Source organism: Polistes dominula, unplaced genomic scaffold, assembly GCF_049000335.1.
Source record: "Polistes dominula isolate Pdom_NZ unplaced genomic scaffold, Pdom_raw_medaka contig_22, whole genome shotgun sequence".
In the NCBI taxonomy this organism is placed as follows: Eukaryota; Metazoa; Arthropoda; class Insecta; order Hymenoptera; family Vespidae; genus Polistes; species Polistes dominula.
In genome coordinates, this window is record NW_028300966.1 from 1642136 (window position 1) to 1664920 (window position 22785).

General features: G+C 32.6%; 1 protein-coding gene across 2 annotated transcripts in view; it reads right to left on the minus strand.

Annotated features, from left to right (window-relative positions):
- Sema2a (Semaphorin 2a) overlaps positions 1–22785 on the minus strand; it is a 221444-nt gene that overhangs the window by 192672 nt on the left and 5987 nt on the right. The window contains exon 1 of one of the 2 annotated variants that reach the window (XM_015326691.2): positions 9913–11567. The exons of the other annotated variant lie outside the window; for it this stretch is intronic. Coding sequence (XP_015182177.1) covers positions 9913–10093 — 181 coding nt within the window. The 5' untranslated portion in view covers positions 10094–11567. Of the gene's footprint in view, positions 1–9912; positions 11568–22785 lie in introns of those variants that run through there. 2 annotated transcript variants of the gene reach the window in all.

The following is a 22785-nucleotide window of genomic DNA, read 5'->3' on the forward strand; positions in this document are numbered from 1 at the left end:
TTCACTCTCTTTTATTCATTTTTTTTTTTTTCGTTGTTGTTGTTGTTGTTGTTGTTTTTGTTCTACATGTGGACTAGCCACTAGGACTCCTACTCTACCTAATTCAGGGTTCTACATTTTTGCACGTCCTGTACAAAGTGTTTTTAGAGAGTGTGTAAAGAGAAAGTAAAAGAGAGAAAAAGAAGATAAGAGGGTAAAAGAGGTTTTTCCCTTTGAAAAGGGGTGACCGTAATCCTGTCGCTGGAATATCCTTTACGTAACTTCCAACTTGGATACCTGTTTTCTACCTTTCCCCCCATATTCTATTCTTTTTGTTTCATCATTTTCTTTTCCTTTCTATCCCCTACTCTGTTCCACCAACCCCATTATTCTATTCTCTCTTTACTTCTTTTATTATTTTCTTTTCTGTTTTGTTCAACCCATTTTGTATGTTAGTTTATTCGTAAGATTAGATCTTACGTTTATATATATATATATATACACATATGCATACAGACAGTTTAAAAAATAAAAATTGTTTTATAAAATACACTGTATTGAATAAACAAAATTGTTTAGTTAATACAATTAATGGTTTAATAATAATAGATCTTTTAAATATTTTTGCCTTATTTTTTTATTTGCAAATAAAATTTCTTTTTCACTTATATTCATCTTTTAGAAACATTTTCGACCATTTTTTTTGGTCATTAAAATCTAATTTTACAACGAGATAATGTAATTAATACAATTAATAGTTTAACCATAAATGAAATAACTATTAATAAAATATACTTTGTTAAAGAATCTTTTAAAAATAATTTATTAAAGTTAATCTATATACAGAACGAACCCAATCCGTCACGTTATAATACATACACGTATATATATATATATATATATATAATATTATACACATACATTTATATATTATATACTTCGTTCAATTTTCAATCTAGCTTTATAATTAATCAACGTCAATTTTTAATATACCAAAAATAAAGAATTGAGGTATCAAGGATGATCGATTAATCGTACAGAATTGACGTATGACCGATTTTTGGACGTTATTAAAATCATGACGAGAGGAACGGATAAATGGCAGGAAAAAAAAATAGAATCAATTTTTTTTTCCTGCAAATATTAATTACATTCTCGACAAAAAAATACACGAACGCACTTACTCACATAAATATAATATCAAAAAAATATCATGTATGCAGATCACACGTGTTAGAAGTGAAAAACCTTCTTAAAACCTCGAGAGAATGAGTCAAATGCAAAGTATCAGGAGTAAGATAATCGTAGGGTTTATTTATTATAAAAAAAAAAAACAGCTTTGCTTGTGAGAAACGTAGATAATCTAGTGGTCAGTCGAAGAACTAACTTATAAATATGTCAATTGAGTTAATATGAGTCTACGCTTCGTAGTATGCAGTTGCACACAAACAAACACATATACAACACTTAGTAGCCAGTAGTGGGGACTACGAAACACTACACAAAGAGGAGATCGAGATAATAAGAAACAAATGCATACTGTCTTCTATCTCATTCTCTCTTAGGCTAAATCCTATAAATGTGCATATGTTTGTCTCGTTTTCTCTTTTTAAGTACCGCAACCGTTTCATCGTTTCGTTGTCGTTTCATCGTTTCTTGCTGTTTCATCGTTTCGTTTCCATTACCATGGATTTTTGTTCGCTTTTTTTTCAAATCAGCCCCATTTTAAAGAAGTTTTTACTTAAAAAACAAAAAAATTGTCTAGACGACCGATATAAAACTAAACTAAAAACTAAAAAGATAAAGGTGTTCGTTTCTACGGTCAAAGTGGTTGTGACCCATACTACGACGACCAATCCCGACCTCTCGTTGTTAGTTAATCCCCCTTTGGTGATATACAAGGAAAAAGAGACGGAAAATCATAAGAAGGCAAAGTGGCAAGAAAGGAAAAAGAAACGAAATAAAAAATAAAAAACAGAAAGAGAGAGAGAGAGAGAGAGAGACAAAAAGATAGAAAGAAGACGTTGGAAAACACGAGGAAAAAGCCGACACACTGCGTTCTCGAGCTTTTAATCTTGGAAATCTTTAAGACCGGCGGCGACCAAAGAGAAACTCTCGTCTAGCTGTTTGCATCTTTCTCTCTCTCTCTCTCTCTCTCTCTCTCTCTCTCTCTTTCTTACTTTCTTTCTTTTTCTTTCTTTCTGTCTTTCTTTCTGTCTTTCTTCATCCTTACTTGGCTACTTGCGCAAACATCATTCGCAGATTTCTAGGGACTGCAAAGAGAGTACTCACCCGAGCTTCTCGAGTTTACGGTTGAATTAAGGATTTACGTTGAGTAATCCGCCAGTTGGAGGCAGACCTCCTCCTTGGTAAAATAAAAAATAAAAAAAAAAAAAAAAAGAAGAGAAGAAATTGGAATGGGAGCAAAAGGTTGTGAGGAGAGGGTGAGGGGTGAAGGGGGGAGGAGAGGAGGAGTGTAACGAAGGCAATAGAAATAGAGTAAAAGTTTTATTCCCTGAATTTCTTTTTTTTTTTGTTCACCTCCCATCCATCCTTTTTAGATAAAAAAAAATAAATAAATAAATAAATAAATAAATGAATTTGAAAAATCACGTTTCTACGTAAAATTAATAACCCATTTATTTGTATCATATTAAATCAGATTATTTTTCTTGTTTATTTATTTATTTTTTTTTTTTTTTTTTAAATTTCTTTTTGTCTTCGTTTCAATTTGCATTGCCTAGGGAAAGGTAAAAAAGAAAAAAAGAAAAAAAATATGGTAACGCGTGCAAATAGTAGTAGTACTACTATCAACGAACACGTAGGGTTGGTTGGTTGGTTGGATTCGTATCATCGACTGATAAATCAATCAGTTTCAATTATCTAAGTGCATACACGTCGTTGATTTTTCGAAACTATTTAAATTCGATTAACGAGAGAGAGAGACAGAGAGAGAGAGAGAGAGAGATGAACTTTCGTGTATTTTTTCACGCTTCAACTAGATTCGATTTTCATCGTATGCACAAACGCGTTATTTTTTTTTTTTTTTCGATATAAAGTGTTGTGTTACATTTCTAGAAGAAAAAAAAAAAGAGAAGACGTTTTGAACAAGAAATATATATATTTTCTTTTCAAATAAAAAATAAAGGAAGAAAAAAAAAATAAAAAAAAATAATCGTGCTGATCGTAAACGATTATTTAAAAAAAAAAAATTTTAAATAATAAAACGAAAGTGAACGAATAAATTACAATACTATTTAACTGTGTATATAAATGTATATGTGTGTATGTTCTTTACATGAGGAAAAAAAAAATTACAAAACGTAACCAAGAAATCAAAGAATATTCAGAACCGCAAATCTCAATTGCATCAACAATGCAAATTGCATATGAAAAAAAAAGTAATACTTTGTCATAGCAAATGAGAAATTAGAAGAAGAACAAATGTCAATAGAAGGAAACAAAGTTTGTGGTTTTAATGAACTGAAAAAAAAAAAAAAAAAAAAATAAATAAAAATAAAATAACTATTGAAAATATAATACATTAAAGGAGAGGTGGGAGGGAGGGGGAGGGGGTGGGGCGAAAGGTAGTGAAATCTCGAAAGGCGGAAATCGACCAGGATGATTTTCGAGCGTTCAACGTAATTGCACTACACATTTATGTATGTGTATACGCACGGGGAACCGACGTAGGCAACTACGGAACGCTACACGTCAAATGCGCGTGTAAATTGGATTAATGGATCGGTTTGAGAAGCGCGTCGAAATTAATATCCGTTCCGTTAGTTAGCAGAGATTCGATACCAGGAGCTTACAGATTCACGATCCTATCGCACTGGCCGACCAGTCGAACCCGCAAGTGCAGATCAAATTAGTCCTTCCATAGATACACACATATGGAAACATATAGATAGAGATAGAGAGAGAGAAAGAAGGAGAGAGAGAGAAATATACACGTGTGTGAAATCGTGTTCCGTAATTCGACGAATAACGCTTACAAAATATTTGATTGATCGTTTTGAATAATACAATTAATCGATTTTTTTTTTTTTTATATTATTTTATTTGAAATGTTTGTTTTATTTTTTTTTTATTTTGAGATTGTTGTTTCAATGTTTTCTCAGATAAATATAAAACTTGTCTATTTTATTAACTCGATGTTTGATACATTATTTGTTATGTTTAATATTTATATAATCAAATTTATTTAAGTATACACCCTTGTAATACAAACATGCAAATTCTTTTTTTATAGATACCATTTATTTAATAATATAATTGGACTAAATAAATATACAAGTAATTTACGATCATGATATACATATATATATATAGTTGACTTTATTTAATGAATAATATTTATAATCAAATTTAAATATATATTTATACACCTGTGTAATACAACACAGTTCAACCTCTTTTTTACAGATACTAATACTTTTACATTTATTTAATAATATAATTGAACTAAATAAATATACATCAAATCATTCGAATAATTAATAGTTTATTTTATTTAATAAATACTGCAACATAGTAAAAATTCAAGAAACAAAGCAACATGTTTAAACATACCGATGGTATAAAGTTTCGATTAGAATTTTCTTCGAACCACAACTCAAAAGATATCCACCATTACCTCGTCCTTCTCTTTATTCTTCTTCTTCGAAGAAGAAGAAGAAGAAGTTCTACAAACAACAACGACTATCTGAAAGCCTAGAATATCTTATCAGAATAAAGAAAGCAATGTCAAAAGCTAAGAAAGAGAGAGAGAGAGATTTATACAAGTATATTTACTCTTCGATATTGGAGTCCATTCTAAGTATATACTTCGAACAGTATAACAGAAATCTTATCGTAATCTACTAGAATGTAACATGATATTTTGTTCATCATAAAAATGATATTGAATTTCTAATGTATGAGATTCAACACACACACACACACAAAACGAAATAAATTCAAAACTAACGTTTTATTATTACATACCTACTTGTATCCATATATTGTAATATGTATTTTTATTTATTTTTTTTTTTTTTTTTTTTTTATTCAAAGTTGTATTATTTTACAAGCATCAAAATCTTTGACAAAGCTTTTCATTATAATGGGAATATTTTCAACTAAAAGACTATGAACAATATATATATATATATATATATATATATAATACATGGTGAATTAAATTCGAGTGGGTACTAAGTGCTTTTACGTGTAACCCCATTTCAAATAGGATAATGATAACGTACGATATTATTTTTAATATTTTTCAATTTTTATTATAGACCACTCGAAGATTAATCGTGACTTTAAGTTGATTCGTGATAACAATTCATATTTAAATACTTATACATTTATTTAATGCACAACATACTATATATATATATATATATATATATATATCTTTTTTTTTATAATAAAATACGAGAGTTAGTTTTGAAAAAAAGAATTCTATCATACTGTATGTGTTCACTATTTCTATAAATCATTGATTTTTCTTTTCCCTTTACTCAACCCTGACTTTATAAAATATGGCATAAAAAAAAAAATAGAATAAAATAAGTAAAAAGAAGAAAAAAAAAATACCTGCACGAGAGATCGAAAATATCAAGAGATCGTTTGATAACGTTATCCGAATAAAAATAAAAAAATAACCAACGACAACGAAATCACGAATTTACCAAAAGGATATCGTATATTCCTGTACCTTTAAAAGCACGCAAAGAGAAAGAAAAAAAAAAGAAAGAAAGAAAAAAAAATATAGAGACAGGATACAGCCGTCGTCGTAAGTGAAGTTCTTTTTACTCTCTCAAAGTGCGTGTGTTTGGTCCTTCCAGTTATGCCGGAAGACGAAGAAGAAAGATAGGGTGAAAAAGAAAAAAAGAGAAAGGTATATAGAGAAACTATGAGGAAAATGGTACAAAAAGAGAAAGAGAGAAAGACAGTATTATATCGGAATGAGAGAAAGAGAGAAAGAGAAACGCAACGAGTTGAAGCAGACGCGTACATTCGACTTCCACACGAGCAAGCAACCCACAGGAAAGCGACCAACCATAGAGAACAGCAGAACAACCATACACACACATACACACACACACACACACACATACACGACCAACCAACCGACCATTCCACATTCCATTCGATACTTCTGTCTCTCTCTCACTCTAACCATGGCCACATAATGAAGTCAGTCCCAAGCGTTCTAAGCCCTGGTAATATCGTGTGGCACCAAAAGAGAAAAAGAGAAAGAGAAAGAGAAAGAGAGGAAGAAGGCACAGTATTTTCCTACCCTTTCGACAGTCCTTTGCTACCATACCACCTCCTACCCCACCCCCAATACCTTCCAAGATAATATTGGTGATATATGCTAAAGGGTTTTTCTCTTCGGGATACGTTTTTTCTACTTTTACCATACATCTATCTCTTTTTCTCTTTTACTGCGTGTACACGCGTGTATTTCCTATCCTTTTCTTTCCTGTTTTTCTGTTGTTTTTTTTTTCAGCTTATACAATTTTCCACGTGTTTTTGAGGGTGCACCTAGAAGCACCCTTCAGATCTATTTTATATATAATAGAAAGGTGTATATATATATATATATATATATGTTGTCTCACTCACCCCTTAAGGAAAAACATCCAAGGGGAAAGTTTAATCCCTTGTGGATCACCGCGAAAAGTGTTTTCGCACGTTGCGAAAATTCAACTGGGGAAACTCCCCACCCACCTCCTCATCATCCTCTCGGGTTTCTACGAAAATGCACGACCACTGGATTGACCAGGGAATAGTGTGAGTTTCGAATTTTCAAGGGTCTATTTTACGTTTTGATGATAGTCCTAGAGATATTCATCGAATTTTGTTATTGCTTGGTCTTTTAACGCTGATAAAAGAAAACTTTTAACGAGAGAGATGATTGCATTTTACGATTAATTTGACTGAGAGAGAAAAAGAATGAAAAAAAAAAAAAAAAAAAAATGATACATGGCTTGATTAATTTCGATTAATCATTTTAAACGAATAAATTTCTAAACTTTTCGTTTAACGTATAATATAATTTAATTCAAGAATTAACAGTAAGTAATAATTTCCTCTCTCTCTCTCTCTCTCTTTTTAAAAGATGAAACGTCGAGTTCATTTTCAGTGAACGTCTCAAACGCTCGCTCGAACGCCCTTTTAAAACTGAAAGACTTTGCAAAAGCGAGTTAAAAGCAAAGACGACAGTTTACGGAAAAGCTTTTCCATAAAATGATCTTGCATGCGAGTTTCCATAGACGATTAATAATAACCCCCCCAGCCCCCCAGCTCCCCGCTCCCCACCCCACCTTTAGATGTGTTAGAAGACTTGATTATTGAACATTGTAAAACACTTTCACGTTTAATTATTATTACATATTATTATTCTATCAAAATGGCAACGTTTCTTTGATGATTCTAATTATATCAATATAAAGATGTTTAATTAGTTTTACCAAAGAACTTTTTGATCTTACAATTAATAATAATATTATACATTTAAGAATATTATTTTATTGTATATATCAAAGTTTCTTTTTTTTTTTTTTTCGTTAATATCTATTTATACAAATCTACTGTTTACCCTATAAAATGAAATTTTCTTCTACATTCCCTTTCTTTCATTCGTTTAAGAAATTTTCTTTTTTTTTTATTTTTTTTTTTATTACTTTTGAATTTGATCTTTTTTCTATATTCTCTCGTTTAAAATTAACGTTTTTAATACGAGCCAACCGATAATGTCTTTCAAGTTTGTTATCAAACACGAGTACAATTTTTCATCTTGACAGAAAAGTAACGTGATCGCGACTTAATCTAGAAAGGGCCTATGTTATACGTCATTTATTTCTATGTACTAACTACTAACGTGAATAAGTACGAGTAAAGGTGTACTAAAGTTAAATCTATCTTAATCTGTACGCACACGGTGAAACATATTTACAAAGGCGAATGAATAAAATGTCAAAATATACAACAATATTCGTGTATAATAAATTTCGATAAATTACTTTCATATTCTTTTACGAATAATAAATATTCTCTTACGCGTATCCAAAAAAAAAAACAAACAAAACAAAACAACGAAAACTAAAATGAGGATTATTATAAAGAACAACATACACGTGTTTTACGATTAATACAAAATTTTATATATATATAGAAATTTTTGTAACATTTTTACGCTTTGCGAATATGTTATGTAGGTCATGAAAATTAGATTAGAAAATTAGAAATATTTATGTTAATGAAGATTTCATTTTTAAAAATTAAATTTGTTTCTACCAGCACTAATTATGAAAATAAAATGCATAATTGCAACCTGATAATTATATATAAATTATTATTATTATTATTATTATTATTATTATTATTATTATTATTATTTATATGCAAAAATATACTTGAATAATCTTTAAATTATTGTTAAAATAATAATCTATATTATATAATAATCTATATTATTATTATTATTATATATAATCTATATTAATCTAAATTATTAATAATAGACAATCCAAATTAGATTATCTATTATTAAATAGATAATAGATAGATTGGACATTAAATAGATATTAAAATAGATAAAGATAATCTAAATTATTGTTAGAAAACAAAAACAAAAATCATATGTTAGATAATGAAACTATATATATATATATATATATATATATATATATAAATGAGATTATACAAAATATAAATGGAAACACTATTGTCGAACAATTTTTATCTAAAAAATATTTAAAACTATAAATAATATATTCGCAAATGATAATAAGAAAATCACATTAATAAAACAAACATTGATAATAATATTTTTTTCCAAGATTAGAAAATCGTGTATGCTCTTCTTCCTCTATATCTTTTCAAAGCTTCCTCCTACAATGATATATAGGCTAATTTAATCACAAACTAGGTATACTCACACACACACACACACACAATATATATACATACGTATATATATACACTAAAAGAAAATCACAACTTTCTAATTCCGTTTTGATCGCAGGACTCGCGGAACACGTCAACTCAACGCGTGTACACGTGTTCGCTTCACGAGTTTTGAAAAAAAAAAGAACAGCTAACAAAAAGTTACGAAAAAAAAAAAAGAAAATGAAAAAAGTACAAGTTTTACCCTAAGCAAACTTTCAAAGCACCCTCCTCCACCTCCTCCTCCTCCTCCCACTTTCTCCCTATCCTCTTTCTCTCTTGTCGACGATGAGAAAAAAAAAAAGGAAAATACTTCATTTACGGAGTTACTTTCAAGTTTGAGTTTGGTTTATGTCCCTTCGGTGAAATACGTTCGATATAATAAAAAAAAAAAAAAAAAAAAACGAGAAAAAAAAGTAAGTAAATAAAGGATATAATTTAGAAGTAAACCATATATGTGTGTGTGTGTTTACATATGTTGTGTGTGTACATGTGTGTTGTCAAAACGATCATTCAGATTTATCTAGATATAAGAAATAAATAAATTTTGTATTATAACAAGAACACATTCACACATTTATATGAATAAATATATTTTGTTTGTATACCTAGTGACTTATATATATATATATAACAATAAATTTACGGATGTTTATACACAAGTTTTTAAAAACTTAAAAACATTCTTTATGTAAAGAAGTAGGTAGAGTAAAGGAATCAAGGTATATTTTATTACAGCATTAAAAATTAACATATATTTTTATAAAATTATTTATTAAAGTTATATATATATATATATATATATATATATATATATATATTTATTTAAATTTTATATATTGTATATGTAGATAACAAAATTTGAAATGAGTTAAATTGGCTCAGTTCATAAATCTAGTGATAACTATATATATATATATATATATATATATATACATATATAAAATGTATGTAATTGAGAATAGTAAATAAAAAGAAGAAACATACCTTTATGATGCCTCAGATGAGATTTTCCACAGCAAGGTTGTTCAAAATAAGCATGTCCAGGATGAGCAGCAGCTAAAAGCCTGCTGGCCAAGCCGCTAGGTAGAACTTGCACCAGGACAGCTGCTAGAACAGCTGCCCTAACCAGGAACGCCATTGTATCCGGTAACCTTCGTCTCTGCATTATTTTTCCCAAATCTCAACTTTCACAAATTATTTTCAAACGTTGGTAGTACCGTGTATAAGTAAGTAACGAAAATGAAAAGAAACAAAAATGATATCACTGTAAATCTTATCGAATTTCACACGAATTTATATCAATATATATATATATATGTATGTATGTATATATATATATATGTCGGATGAATTAAAAAATTAAACGAAAAAGATTCATCTATCTTTTCCTTTGTTATTTTTGATTCACTTAAAACAAAACCCCCCACGAATCACACGTTTTCAAAGAACAAATACAAATTCGTGATAATTAAAATGAATTTTCAAATGACACGTGATATATCGAACTTTTCAAATGGAAAATGTTTAAACGAGCAGCACTATAATAACCGAAATATAATGATAAACACGCGTGTATATGTTTATCTATCTTTTTTTTTCTTTCTTTCTTCTTCTTCTTCTTCTTCTTCTTCTCACTCTCTCTCTCTTTCATTCACTTTCTTTCTCTTCTTAGGTTGGTGACACAAAATCTTGAACGTTGGTACAGATATAATACACTTGGGATACACACAAGGTATATACCTGTTAGTAAAAAGAGAGAGATGAAAATTCAAGCGTGTTCTTCTTCTTCTTCCTTTCTATCCCCTCTCTTCCTCTTTATTCCTTTCTCTTGAACGTCTTCGGTATTGCCTTTGGTATTACCTACGGTCCTGATGCGTTTGGTACTACCTTTGGTATTACCTTTGGTACTACCTTTGGTACTACCTTTGGTAGTACCTTCGAGAACAAAGGAACGATCCTCTTTCTGTATTCTTTCTAGAGTGATCAAACGTCTTGATTTATTTAGATTTTTTAATATGCACTTTACAAAGTCGCAGTTTTCGGTAGACATTAAAATAGTTTTCAAATGGTATCTCAACAGGATTTTTCTTTCTTTCTCGTAGAAAACACTTTAGATGATCTTAAAATAGATTAATGCACTTCTTCAATTTGCATAGTATTTTATTACTTCCGGTTTCTTCTTATCTTCACTGTTACCATATTAAGTAACACTATTATGCACCTTTTATTATTGCTTTTATACTTCTATTATTATTATTATTATTATTATTATTAATATTATTCTTCTTTTTGTTGGTTATATATTTTTATTATTATTTATTGTAGGTTGGTAAAACTTAGGGAAGAGAGTACAGGCACAACTAAATATAACAAAGGGACGCAATGTTTGTCGTCACATCCGTTCCATCGGTACACCACAAACTTTATTCACGTCAAACGAACACCACGTTTGCATAACGAAAAATATTGCATTTCTAACGGTACCACGACATTATTATTATTATTTATTATTCAATTTGAATGCACCCGTAATAATAGGAACGATTAGATGAGAGACTTATGGCGGGATAAACGCGAGTTCCTCGAATAAGATGCAATAATATCCTCTCTCATTGGAGGCCGCGGCACGACTGTTACTCTCGCACGAGCGTTGCCGCGTTCAGATCTACGACAGCGCTCGGATACCTTCGTACGACTTCGAACGTTTTCGTATTCTCGTGCCGCCGCCGCTACTCTGCCGAGTAGATACTCGTTGCCATTGCTGGCGCAACTTTCACGCGATTCACACGCGCCAATCTTACGAAGAAAAGAAATAATTTTTAATATTTTTGTTTTTTCTTTATTATTCTATTTATTTAAGAGAATTAAGATTATATTTTATCTTTTTTTTTTATAGGAATTTTATTTTTAACAACTTTTTCGTAAATTTGTTTATTATTCAAAATACATTATCCAGGATAAGAAAATTATATTCATCAGGTATGATTTAACGTAATTAAATTAATTTATTTTATTCTAATTATTTTTTTATAACATTGAAAAATAACAACATTTCATTTCACAATTTATTCAATTAATATTTTGTTAATCAGATGTTGATCGTTGATTATGAAAGTTTCGTTTATTTCTAATGTTAATGTAAATGATATAATAGTAATGAATAATGTCAGTAAATTTTCTGCGAATATAATTGGACGAATAATTAGCGATCAGTATATATCATAAGTATGTTTGTAGAAACGAATCAACACAAGTTAATAATTGTAATAACAATTATTATTATATTATTATCATTCAACGATTATCTACGATATTATACACGGTATATATACAGATATATATATATTTTTTTTAAATAAATCTAAAATACGAAATATAACCAATAAAAATTCTATCAAAAAAAAAAAAAAGAAAAAATAATATTCACCCTAAAAAAAAAAAAAAAATTCCCAGAAATTAGATTTAACCGTGAAATAGAAAAGAAATGCATCGAGATGCTTGAAGATAACTTTTTAGAAAGAAATAAAAAAAAAAAAAAAGTAAAAATGTGATACTTCGTGTGATATTCTCGTACCTGTTCTTTCTTATCGTCTACCGGGTGTTGAGAAAAACGCCTGAGGGCAGAATCACCTACGACTATCATCGAAAGAAAGAAAAGCAGGAACATTGAAAAAGAATGAAGATTAAAGTAAGAGAAAATTGTCACGAAAGAATACGTAAGGAAGCTTCGTGAAGAAGAATGAGAGAAAGGGAAAGAGAAAGAGAAAGAGAAAGAGAAAGAAAGAGAGAGAGAAAAAATAGAAGGGTGGTATGAATAAGTCGATATGCTAATGTGAAAACCCCCAAAGTTAGCCGAGTCGAGTGACTAAAGAAAGTTGCAAGGTATCCTGGATGTTCGGTACAAAGTGTCCCTGGCTAACGTAAAAGGAAGATGATAGGAGAGAAGAGAACAAGGAGGAGTAAGAGAAGGTAGGTGGTAGGAGGTAGGAGGAGGTAGGAGGAGGAAGGAGAAAGAAGAAAGAAGAATGATTTTGTATAAGAGGCAACGAAGCTCCTCTCTCTCACCATTATCACTTGGTACAAACCACTTCCTTTGTCGTCTTCTTCGTCTCTTTAGCTTCAGCAAGCCTCAAGGATGGAAGCAAAAAGGATAAGGAGAAGGAAATGGAGGAAGTGGAGAAGAGGATAGAAAAAGGCTCGGTTGGTGTACCCGAAGGTACACGAAAGGGAAGTCGTAAGAATTTTAGAACAAAGGAGAACGACCCTCTCCCCTTCCCCTCCTCTCTCTCTCTCTCTCTCTTTCTGTTATAGAAGGCAACCTTACCCCTTTTTCCTTCTAGGATTCTCCTTGTCCTTGCTTAAGGGCTGGGATTAAAACGAAAGAGGTGAAAGAAAAACGAATAAGAAATAATAAAAAAAAAAAAAGAAGAAGAAAAAGAAGAAGAAAATAGGAAAGGATAAAATAAAAAAGAAGTCCTGGTAGTCGTCTACTCGAGCAAGTAACCCAACAAAATTCATCGACCATCGCCTCTATCCCATTTCATTTGAAATAGTTTAGAATTGCATGAGCCTCTTTTATCTGTTCCTTCCAACGTGACCCGAGGACGAGAAGAAGCTTCTTAGCGAGAAACGCGTGTGAATTTTTTCTTTTTCTTTTTTTTTTCCCCTTTCTCTTCTTTTTTTGTTTCTTTCGTTTCTCTTTCTCTCACGTTTCAGAAGAAAACTCACGTGGACAAGAGCAAATAGCCGTAAAAAGCGTGAAATGATTCTCGACTGGGAAGAGACGTTTAACGCTTGAAATATAAGACGAGGAAGGGATGATGGGGGGGGAGGGGGAGGGGGGAGGGGAGGGGGGAACTTGGGGGTGAGCAAGGGGTGGTGATACTACGAGAAAGAGAAACCCGCGAACGGCAAAAGGTTGATATCTCTCGGCAAAAGGTGTGTGTTGTAAGAAAAGCAAAGGACTTGTTCTCTCTCTCTCTCTCTCTCTCTTTCTCACCAATCTTTTCTCTCTTCTTCTCTGGAAGCGACGTTTCGAGGGATATAAATTCTCGAGAGACGTTAAGACGAAATCCTTTTGCTTTCTTTCTTTCTTTCTTTCTTTCTTTTTTTTTTCCTCTTTTCTTCTACTTCTGTTTTCCTTTTTTTTTCTTTTTACTTTTTTTATTCTTAACACCAGCAAGCAGCCATGGTACGCGTGCGACCTGCTTTCCTAGCGCGACATTAGTACAGTTTTTTTTTCTCTTTTGTCTTTTCTTACAAAAAAAAAAAAAAAAAAAAAAAAATAGAAAAAAATAGATAAAAAATAATAAAATCTCATTTTCTTTCTTTTTAATAGAAATAAACGTGACAGTAATAGTTGACTTAATAAATATTGAAAAAAAAAAATTATAAAATGGTTTAATTATTATTTGAAAATAATCGATCAACGTGTTTTCGTACTCTTTCCATGAGAAATAGAAGATGATGATAAAGAAAAAGAAGAAGAAGAAGAAGAAGAAGAAGAAGAAGATTGAAGGGAAAAGAGGCGGGGCGGGGCGGGGATGGGGAAGGGGGGAAAGCTTGATCCTTCGTTAGGTTCGCTTGAATGAAGGCAAACGTCTGGACTGTCATAAAAAGCGAACGATGAGAAGGCTTTCGCGGGATATTAAATATTCAGGAACGTCAAATCGAGTCCACATTATCCTCTTATTCCGCGGCAGGTACTTCGCTGAGATTCTCTTCTCGTCTCTTTTCATTTTTTCTTTTTCCTATTCTTTTTCTATTCCTCTCTCTCTCTCTCTCTCTCTCTCTCTCTCTCTTTCTTTATCTATTTTTCTTTTACACGTTTGAGCTGGCGCGCAACCCTTAAAGCCGCGAAGCTTTCGAAAACACGCTTCGTTGATTCGAAGGCGCGCCGTGTTAGATTTTTCAAGGACTACTACTACTACTACTCTTTCAATCTTTCTTTTCTTATTTTATCCCGTTCTTTTTTTTTTTCTCTTCCCTTCGTCCTTTTCTTGTGTTTTTTTTTTTTTTTTTTTAACCACACCACCTTTTTTCGTACAAACGAATGAAAAATATTTGTCAGCAGTTTGAAGATCAACAACAACCATCATGCGGTAAAGATTCGTACGAAAAATTCCTTTCGCGTTTTTTCCCCCCCGATTTAAATCTCCCTTTTCCCTCCCCCCTCCCCCCTTTCTCCGCCACCTCCTCCTCCTCCTCCTGCCCCCATCCCTTTCGTTTACAAATATATTTCTATATTTGATGTTCCGTACGAGACGACGATTTTGGGGTAAAATGTAAGAAATGTAAGGAAGAAATATTTTGAAATCCTTTTAACACGCTTCAAGTGTTGAATGTTGTTCGAATGATAAAAAAAAAAAAAAAAAAAGAACTGAAAATACAAATAAGTAAATAAAACGAATATTAAGTTACAAATGGAAAATATTTCAAAATTTCCCTTTTCCCACCTACTTCTTTACTTTCTTTTGATCTTCCTAATTTTGATCGAATTATGCAAATCATCGGTTTAGTTACAGTTCGTTTAATCTCATCTAATATCTTACATCGTAACAATTTATAATTTACACACTAAACACGTTTTATATTTAAAGTTTTGAAATTAGTGTTAAAAGTGTGAGCATTTGTAATTTTGATAAGAAAAAATTGTCGAAAAGAAATTTGTTCGTAAAACACCTGCTACTACAACGAACATCTTTGCTTTCCAAAAGATTTTCTACCCCCCCTCCCGCCCCCCCCCTTTAATCCTGTCTTTCTATGTATGTCTCCTCTTTTTATATCCTCACCGTACTACTTTTTTACACGCATGAAGAAAAAAAAGAATATATTCCACTCGTTTGACAATACCTTTTGCCATGAGTTGGTCCATTGACAAAAAAAAAAAAAAAAAAAGAAAAAGAAAAGGAAAAGGAAAAAAAAAACATGACAAGAAAAGAAACGAAAAACTCGTACGCTAAGGAATAGAATATAATCTTCTTATACAAAAGAAGTAAAATAGCATTGAATCGGTTGCGATTTACCCAACGTTCTTAACAAGCCTCCTCCTCTCTTTCCCCCCCCCCAACTCTCCTGGTTTTTCCCAAAAGAATCTTACAAACTTCCTGCTTTACGAAATCCTTTTTTTATTTTCTCAAAAAAAAAAAAAAGAAAAATAGAAAAAAATACGAAAGGGAGCTCGTTAAGAAGGAATTTGATTTAACGATCATCATAACAAATTCACAAACATAACGAGAATCATATATGAAAAGTTAATTATAAATATTATAATAAATACAAAACGTATTTTAATAAAAATAAGAATATTGTCAAACTCGTAATTATTTTCTAATCATACCCTTAACCAATCAAGAGAGTCTAAGATAGGAGAGAAATACATATACCTATTCGTCGTATTTGAATCGAAGTAGAAGATCACAGATCGAAGTGAACATCTTGAACAATACTACGAGGAGAGTTTCGAGAGATGGTCTTTCAAGATATCTAGCATTCCAGACTAATCTGTGAAATACTTAACCGTAGTTGAGGCGTCTTTGAGAACGTTTGAAGCTCTTTGTAAAAGGAGGAGAGAGAAAGAGAGAGAGAGAGAGAGTACAGCAACCAACAACTCGGATGTTCAGAGGCTATCGTTCTGGACCATACACATACACACATATATATTCCAATATTCTCGTACTCTCTCTCTCTCTCTCTCTCTCTCTCTCTCTCACACACACACACACACACATTTGCTCTCGTTCTCTCTCGCATGACGTAACGGTAGAACACGGGTCGAAGAGCTTCTGGATAAGGAAGCTCGTTCGTGGAAGTACTTCAAGGAGTGAGGGGTACGGGGGAAAATAGAGAGTAGTAAGCTAGAAGGGGGGTGTAATCATCAAAGTGACCCCACACCATGGGGTTTTAAACGGCTCACACACCTCGATCACATCACAGAGACAAGCCCGTAGTGGCGACGTTACGAGCCCGAGTGATACCAAGCCTCAGCAGCCGCCAGTAGTGTCCCGGGCCTTCCGAGGGTGTCACGCTGGATTTAATTAATGCAATTTAGCATCCATCCATCATCTCGCGCGTTTTTGCCTTAACGAGGGCTGCCGTCGCCGTTCCTGCCACCGTCCTGACACCGATGTCGCCACTTTCTCTCTCTCTCTATCTCTCTTGGTAAACGGATAGTAGAGAGTGGAACCACGGGAGCCACTTTGATGACGAACACGAGCCTCTCCACGCTTATATCGACACCTGGATCCATTCCTTTCTCTCTCTCTCTCTCTCTATTTTTAGGGGTAACCAAAATTATTTTGCTGCCAGACATGCCAAAATGTGTCTGGTTTATTACAAAGAAGACATTCCTCTAACTGTTTCATAGTGTTAGGTCTAACTCATCCGAAATTAACAATGTTGAAAGAAATGAATAATGGTGCAAATTGATGACTCAATTTATACTTTGAAATTGATTTTAATTAACATTAAATATTGCGAAGTTTCTTCTTAATTTGTTTGTTCTTTTTGTTGTGAGAAATATCTTTAGAGTTTTACGGTCACCTGGACTGGTATTTAAACAACGTCATGGAAAGGAGAAAGGTAAAACGTTTAAACACTGCAACGTGTACTAGGACGGTAGCAGCTGCCGATACATCGGACCCTGGTTCAACCAACGATCAACTACGTCGACGTATAATAATAATAATAGCGTGAAAACAAAAATTTCATAGATAAACGATGGAAAAAAGGGATGACGATAATAGAAGAAATAATCTTTCTATGTATTACGTGAGAAACGTGTTAGTAGGATTAAGTAATCCCTTTTTCTTTTTCTTTTCTTATGTTGTACGTGACCGCTGTAAACGAGCGATATCTGTCGTGTATTTTATTGTAAAAGATGACAGAAATGACTGGAAATATTAGCCAGAGGATTTTTAGATAAGATTGATAATATCCTTTTTGCTTAAATAAAACTTCGAAGGAAAAATTGAATTGATAAGAAAAAAAGAAACAATGTTAAAGAGAGAGAGAGAGAGAGAGAGACATGTAACACGATAAAAACAAATTTTTCGATCTGTCCAAGTACCAATTGTTAAAAGAAATTGATCATTGACCATAAAGCATTAAATCAGTGAAATTGGTTACAATGAAGGTCTGGCCTTTTAAACGTTCAAACGTCGATACCGATATGATTCGTTTATCCGATTTTTGCCCGATTCCTTTTCAACAAAAGCATCCCACTTTTATTGACATGCATTTCGTGAATCAATGCACCGTCGATGAATATGATGAATATAATGAGACAGCCGGCACAAACGGAAACGTCAAACGAGAGCGCGCGATCGAGAAATAGAGAAAGGGAGATGAGGAGGGTGGGATGGGGTGGGGGCGGAACAAAACAGAAAAAAAAATGGAAAAAGAGTGAGAGAGAAAGGATGAGAGAAAGTGTGGGTGGAGAAGAAAGGGGGATAGAACGTCGATAATTTCGTTCACGCGCGCAGGATCACCATCCTCCCCTCCCCTCCCCTCGTGTTGATTTTCCATTTTCGATGACTGACGCGCTGCTATACGGTGGGAAGAGTTGCGGCTAAATATCCCAGAGGCAGCAGCAACAGCAGCAGCAGTAGCAATCCATTATGATCGTATCGATCGCAGGGATCTATCGTATTTTGTTCGACTAACGAACTGAAGAAGAGTTTGATAAAATATTATCCGATCATGAAAAACACGAGACCGATCGATCGATAATTAATCATTGTAATTGCTCTAATATAATAGATATATTATATATAGATATAAATAAAAATGTCTTACGCGAATCTTCATTAGTGGTTAGATGAATAATAATAAAATGTTTTATTTAATATTACAGAAAATTTATGATACGTATTGTAATTAATTATTTTTTTTTTTATTTTAGATATATTTGTAATAAATAAAAATTATCTTACGTGAATTTTTATCAGTGGTTAGATAAATAATAAAAAAATTTTATGAAATATTATAAACATTTATTAATATAAATATAATATATAAATAATGATTCGTATTGAAATTAATTATTTTGTTATTTCAGATATATATATATAATAAATGCAAAATATCTTACGTGACCCTTTATTAATCGTTAAATAAATAACGCAAAAAATTTAATTTAATATTAGAGAAAATTAATAATTCCTATTGAAATTAATTTTAATTTTTTTTCTTTTTTGGTTCTTTTACTAGTCAATAATCACAATTGATACTCGACAGAATCGTGCCACCGTAATCGCGTTAAAGAGAACATTAAGCAGCGTTTAGCAAAGGTCGACGATTGCTAGTCGTGCGAAAGTGAACGAGAGAGTGAAACATAGAGTGAGAAAGAGAGAGATGAGAGGAGCGGCTCGAGAATCAAGTCGAATATATATCAGTCAGAGTGAATGCAGTTTAATCGATGGGCGAGGCCCTCTAATTATATAGCTGATTGTCGATGCTTCGATCTCTACTGGGTACGGTTCACCATCTGCATTACGAGTGATTACAGTTGGTGTTCACTCGAAAACCCGATCGATCGTCGTACCAACTATACATGTATCTATCGTTCGTTGTGTCTCTGAAATTCTATCGTTACGTCTACCCCACACACACGCTTTGATTTTTCTATCCATTTTTTAATCTAAAAATAAAAAATAAAACAGAAAATGAAGTGCAGTCAAAAAAAAAAAAAAAAAAAAAAAAAAGGTTAACGAATTTTGTTTAATTGATACAATGTTAATATTAAATTATTATTCTTATACAGCTTATCATTGAATTATAATATGATTCGTTTTAAATTGTACAGACATTATATAGGGGATAACTATTGAAATTATACTCGCTATGTAACGTTTATGCCTGTTAATGACGAGAAACATTTCACCTTGCAGCACCTGTCATCGAAATTTACACGAAATTATTCATTAATAATTTAAGTTTACTAAAATATAATCTGACCGCAATGTATGTATGTATGTATATATTTAATAATAATAATAATAAGGATTTGAAAAATATCACGTTGAACCAAATCAACTACGTACATCTACAAATTGATTATCGTTTTCAGCTTGATTTACAGATAACGTAAACGAATCTAAATTTGATTATTCACGAACATAAGCCGTCTAATAATATGACAACGCACGTTATTACATATATATATATATATATATATATATATATATATATATATATATATATATAAACCCGTAGAAATTGGGGAATAAACTTATCAATACGAGTCTAAACGCGTGTCAACATCGATAATTATCGAACAAGCAAGGTTAATTTGTAGTGTGCATCGTTAGATAACCATTCTCAAAATGATCATCGATAATTAGTTGAAAACGCGTCGTTTTGATTTCATTCAAAATTTCTATCGAAAAGTTGAAAAGGTCGTTCTCGACGACGAGAAGATCAGAACCATCACGATTAATTAAACTCGTTGAATCGAAACGTTTCAATGGTCGAATAAAATAAAAAAATTCCCTCGAAAATCATTTAGAAGGCGACTGACAAAAAGAAAGAAAAAAAAAAAAAAAGAAAAAGCGAGAGTGATTTCCATCTTCCGGTCCACGCTTCGTCTACTGCAGACAATCCCGACATTACGCAAACGAAAGGAACGTAGAGATATTCATGAATCCCGCGAATGAAAACGAAGGGTGGATATCTAATTGTCTATCTCGTAGCAACCACCTTGCGACGGGAAAGTTATGCGGTTGAGAAAGAGAATCAGAGAATAAGAGAGAGAGAGAGAGAGAGAGAGAGAGAGAGAGAGAGAGAGAGAGAGTAGTGTAGATTTGGTCCAGCGTGAATCCCTTTTCTCCCTTTGCTAATGTACCTCATTCTCATCTGGCATAATCAATCATGCGCCTTACACCCTCTACTGTCTCTCTTGAGTCATAAATTAGTTCCCTTGCTACCATCTTCTTGAATGTTCATTTATGAACTCTTCATTGGTATACTAATAAACACATGATTCCTTCACTCTCATATATATATACATATATATTGATTTTATTGATAATATATTTTCATTAATATTTTGTTTTCTTTTCATTCATTGTATTTCTTCCCCCTCCCCAAACAAAACTATGTTTCGACGTTTCTAGTTTCTATCTTTTTCTACATACGAATCGTGGATTTGACAACATTTCAACGATATCGTTCGGAGAGGTTTCAACTGAAGTGTCAACCCTAAGCGAGGAATAGTTAACGCAAAAAAAAAAATAAAACCTAACCCTTCCCATGGAATTGGTTGCTTTCGGCGACGGGACTCTTGTGACGTATCCGATGCGACGAGTACGAAAACTACGTAGTGTAGACGACAATAACGAGTATGATCGTGCGTGGACGAAGCATTCATCGGAAAGCGTTACTACAGAGGGATGAAGATAGAAAGAGAGAGAGAGAGAGAGATATATAGAAAGAGAGAGAATGATGGGAAGAGAAAGAGGAACAGACTGGTACGCCTTTCAGTTTTGTGCGGTGAGGGGAAATTGAAACAGCTAACCGCGTTGGCGTTGACGAGAAAGAGAAAGAGAGAGAAAGAGGAATGAAAGGAGAGGGTGCCTCGAGCATGCGGGAGAGATTCAATCAAACGAACGCATATAAATGAGTCGTTTCAGGGTAAAACTGAATTATACGCCGGCCGTTCGTTTCTATATGTATACGCGTTCATGTATGACCGAATATATATACACACTACATCCAACGTGTAAAGTCCTTCTTCCAGTATGTATGCACACGTGTGTATATGTATATGTGTAAAAAGAAGAGAGAATGTTCACGGATAACAGTTGTTCGTACTGTTTTCTATCTTTTTCCTTTTTTCTAGTTTGATGCAAGGCAGGACATACCACATCTACTACTACAACAAATATACAGTCAATGTTCATTCGTGTACCCTTATTCTGAAAAAAGATTCGTTTGGATAGCATAGTGCGATGGAAAATCAACCAGAAGCTTGTTTGGATGAATGTGAATAATTTAATAAGAAGAAATAAAGGGAGAAAGGATAAATGAGGGATGAGGAAAGTAAGAGAGAGAGAGGGGTAAGGATCTTTATATAATATGTTAGAAGAAGCTTTTGAAATGTTACTACTTTTGGTACTCGAGTTGGTAACGAATTACTCGAGGATGTTATTCTGCTTGTATAATTTTGTTTTTTTTTTTATTTCGCAGAGATATTGATGATTTTCTATGGTCAGGTTGTCGACTATTCAATTACATATATTCATATATGTCTCATATGATATACTAGAATTCAAAGAAAATCCTTATTTACTTCCATGATTCCAAAAAGATTTATTCCAGAGAGATGAGCTCTCTATTTTAACTTCCCTAGAATAATCATCCTATCGATGTCTCCCCATATTGAAGTAAGAGAACTTAGTATATTCTCTCACATTGAGTTAAGGTCTTCTCGTAACTCAAATAAGACTGCGAGAAAATCAAGAAGAAGTAGAAGTAGAACTAGAAGAAGAAGAAGAATAGTACGTGTTAGGTGGGAGAAAGAAGAAAATGGCTGTTTCCTGGGTTCTGGTGAGTAACGAGTAAAAGAAAGAAAAAGAATAAGAAAGGGAATGGAAAGACACAGGGGGATAGGTCAGTTGAATGGAAGAAAAAAGTAAAAGAAAGAAAGAGAGAGAGATAGAGAGAGGGACAGGAAGGGTATAGCCGCAGACCGCAGAAGGAAATTAAATAACCAAACTTTTCCAGTAGGATTCCAGGGGATACTTTGGAAGCCGACGACGCCAAGCGTACGGGACTATGGCAGCAACGATGGTGGTGGCGTCTACGGTGGCAGTGAAGTGACTGGAAAGAATCAAAAGAACAAACGGTGACTGAGGGAGT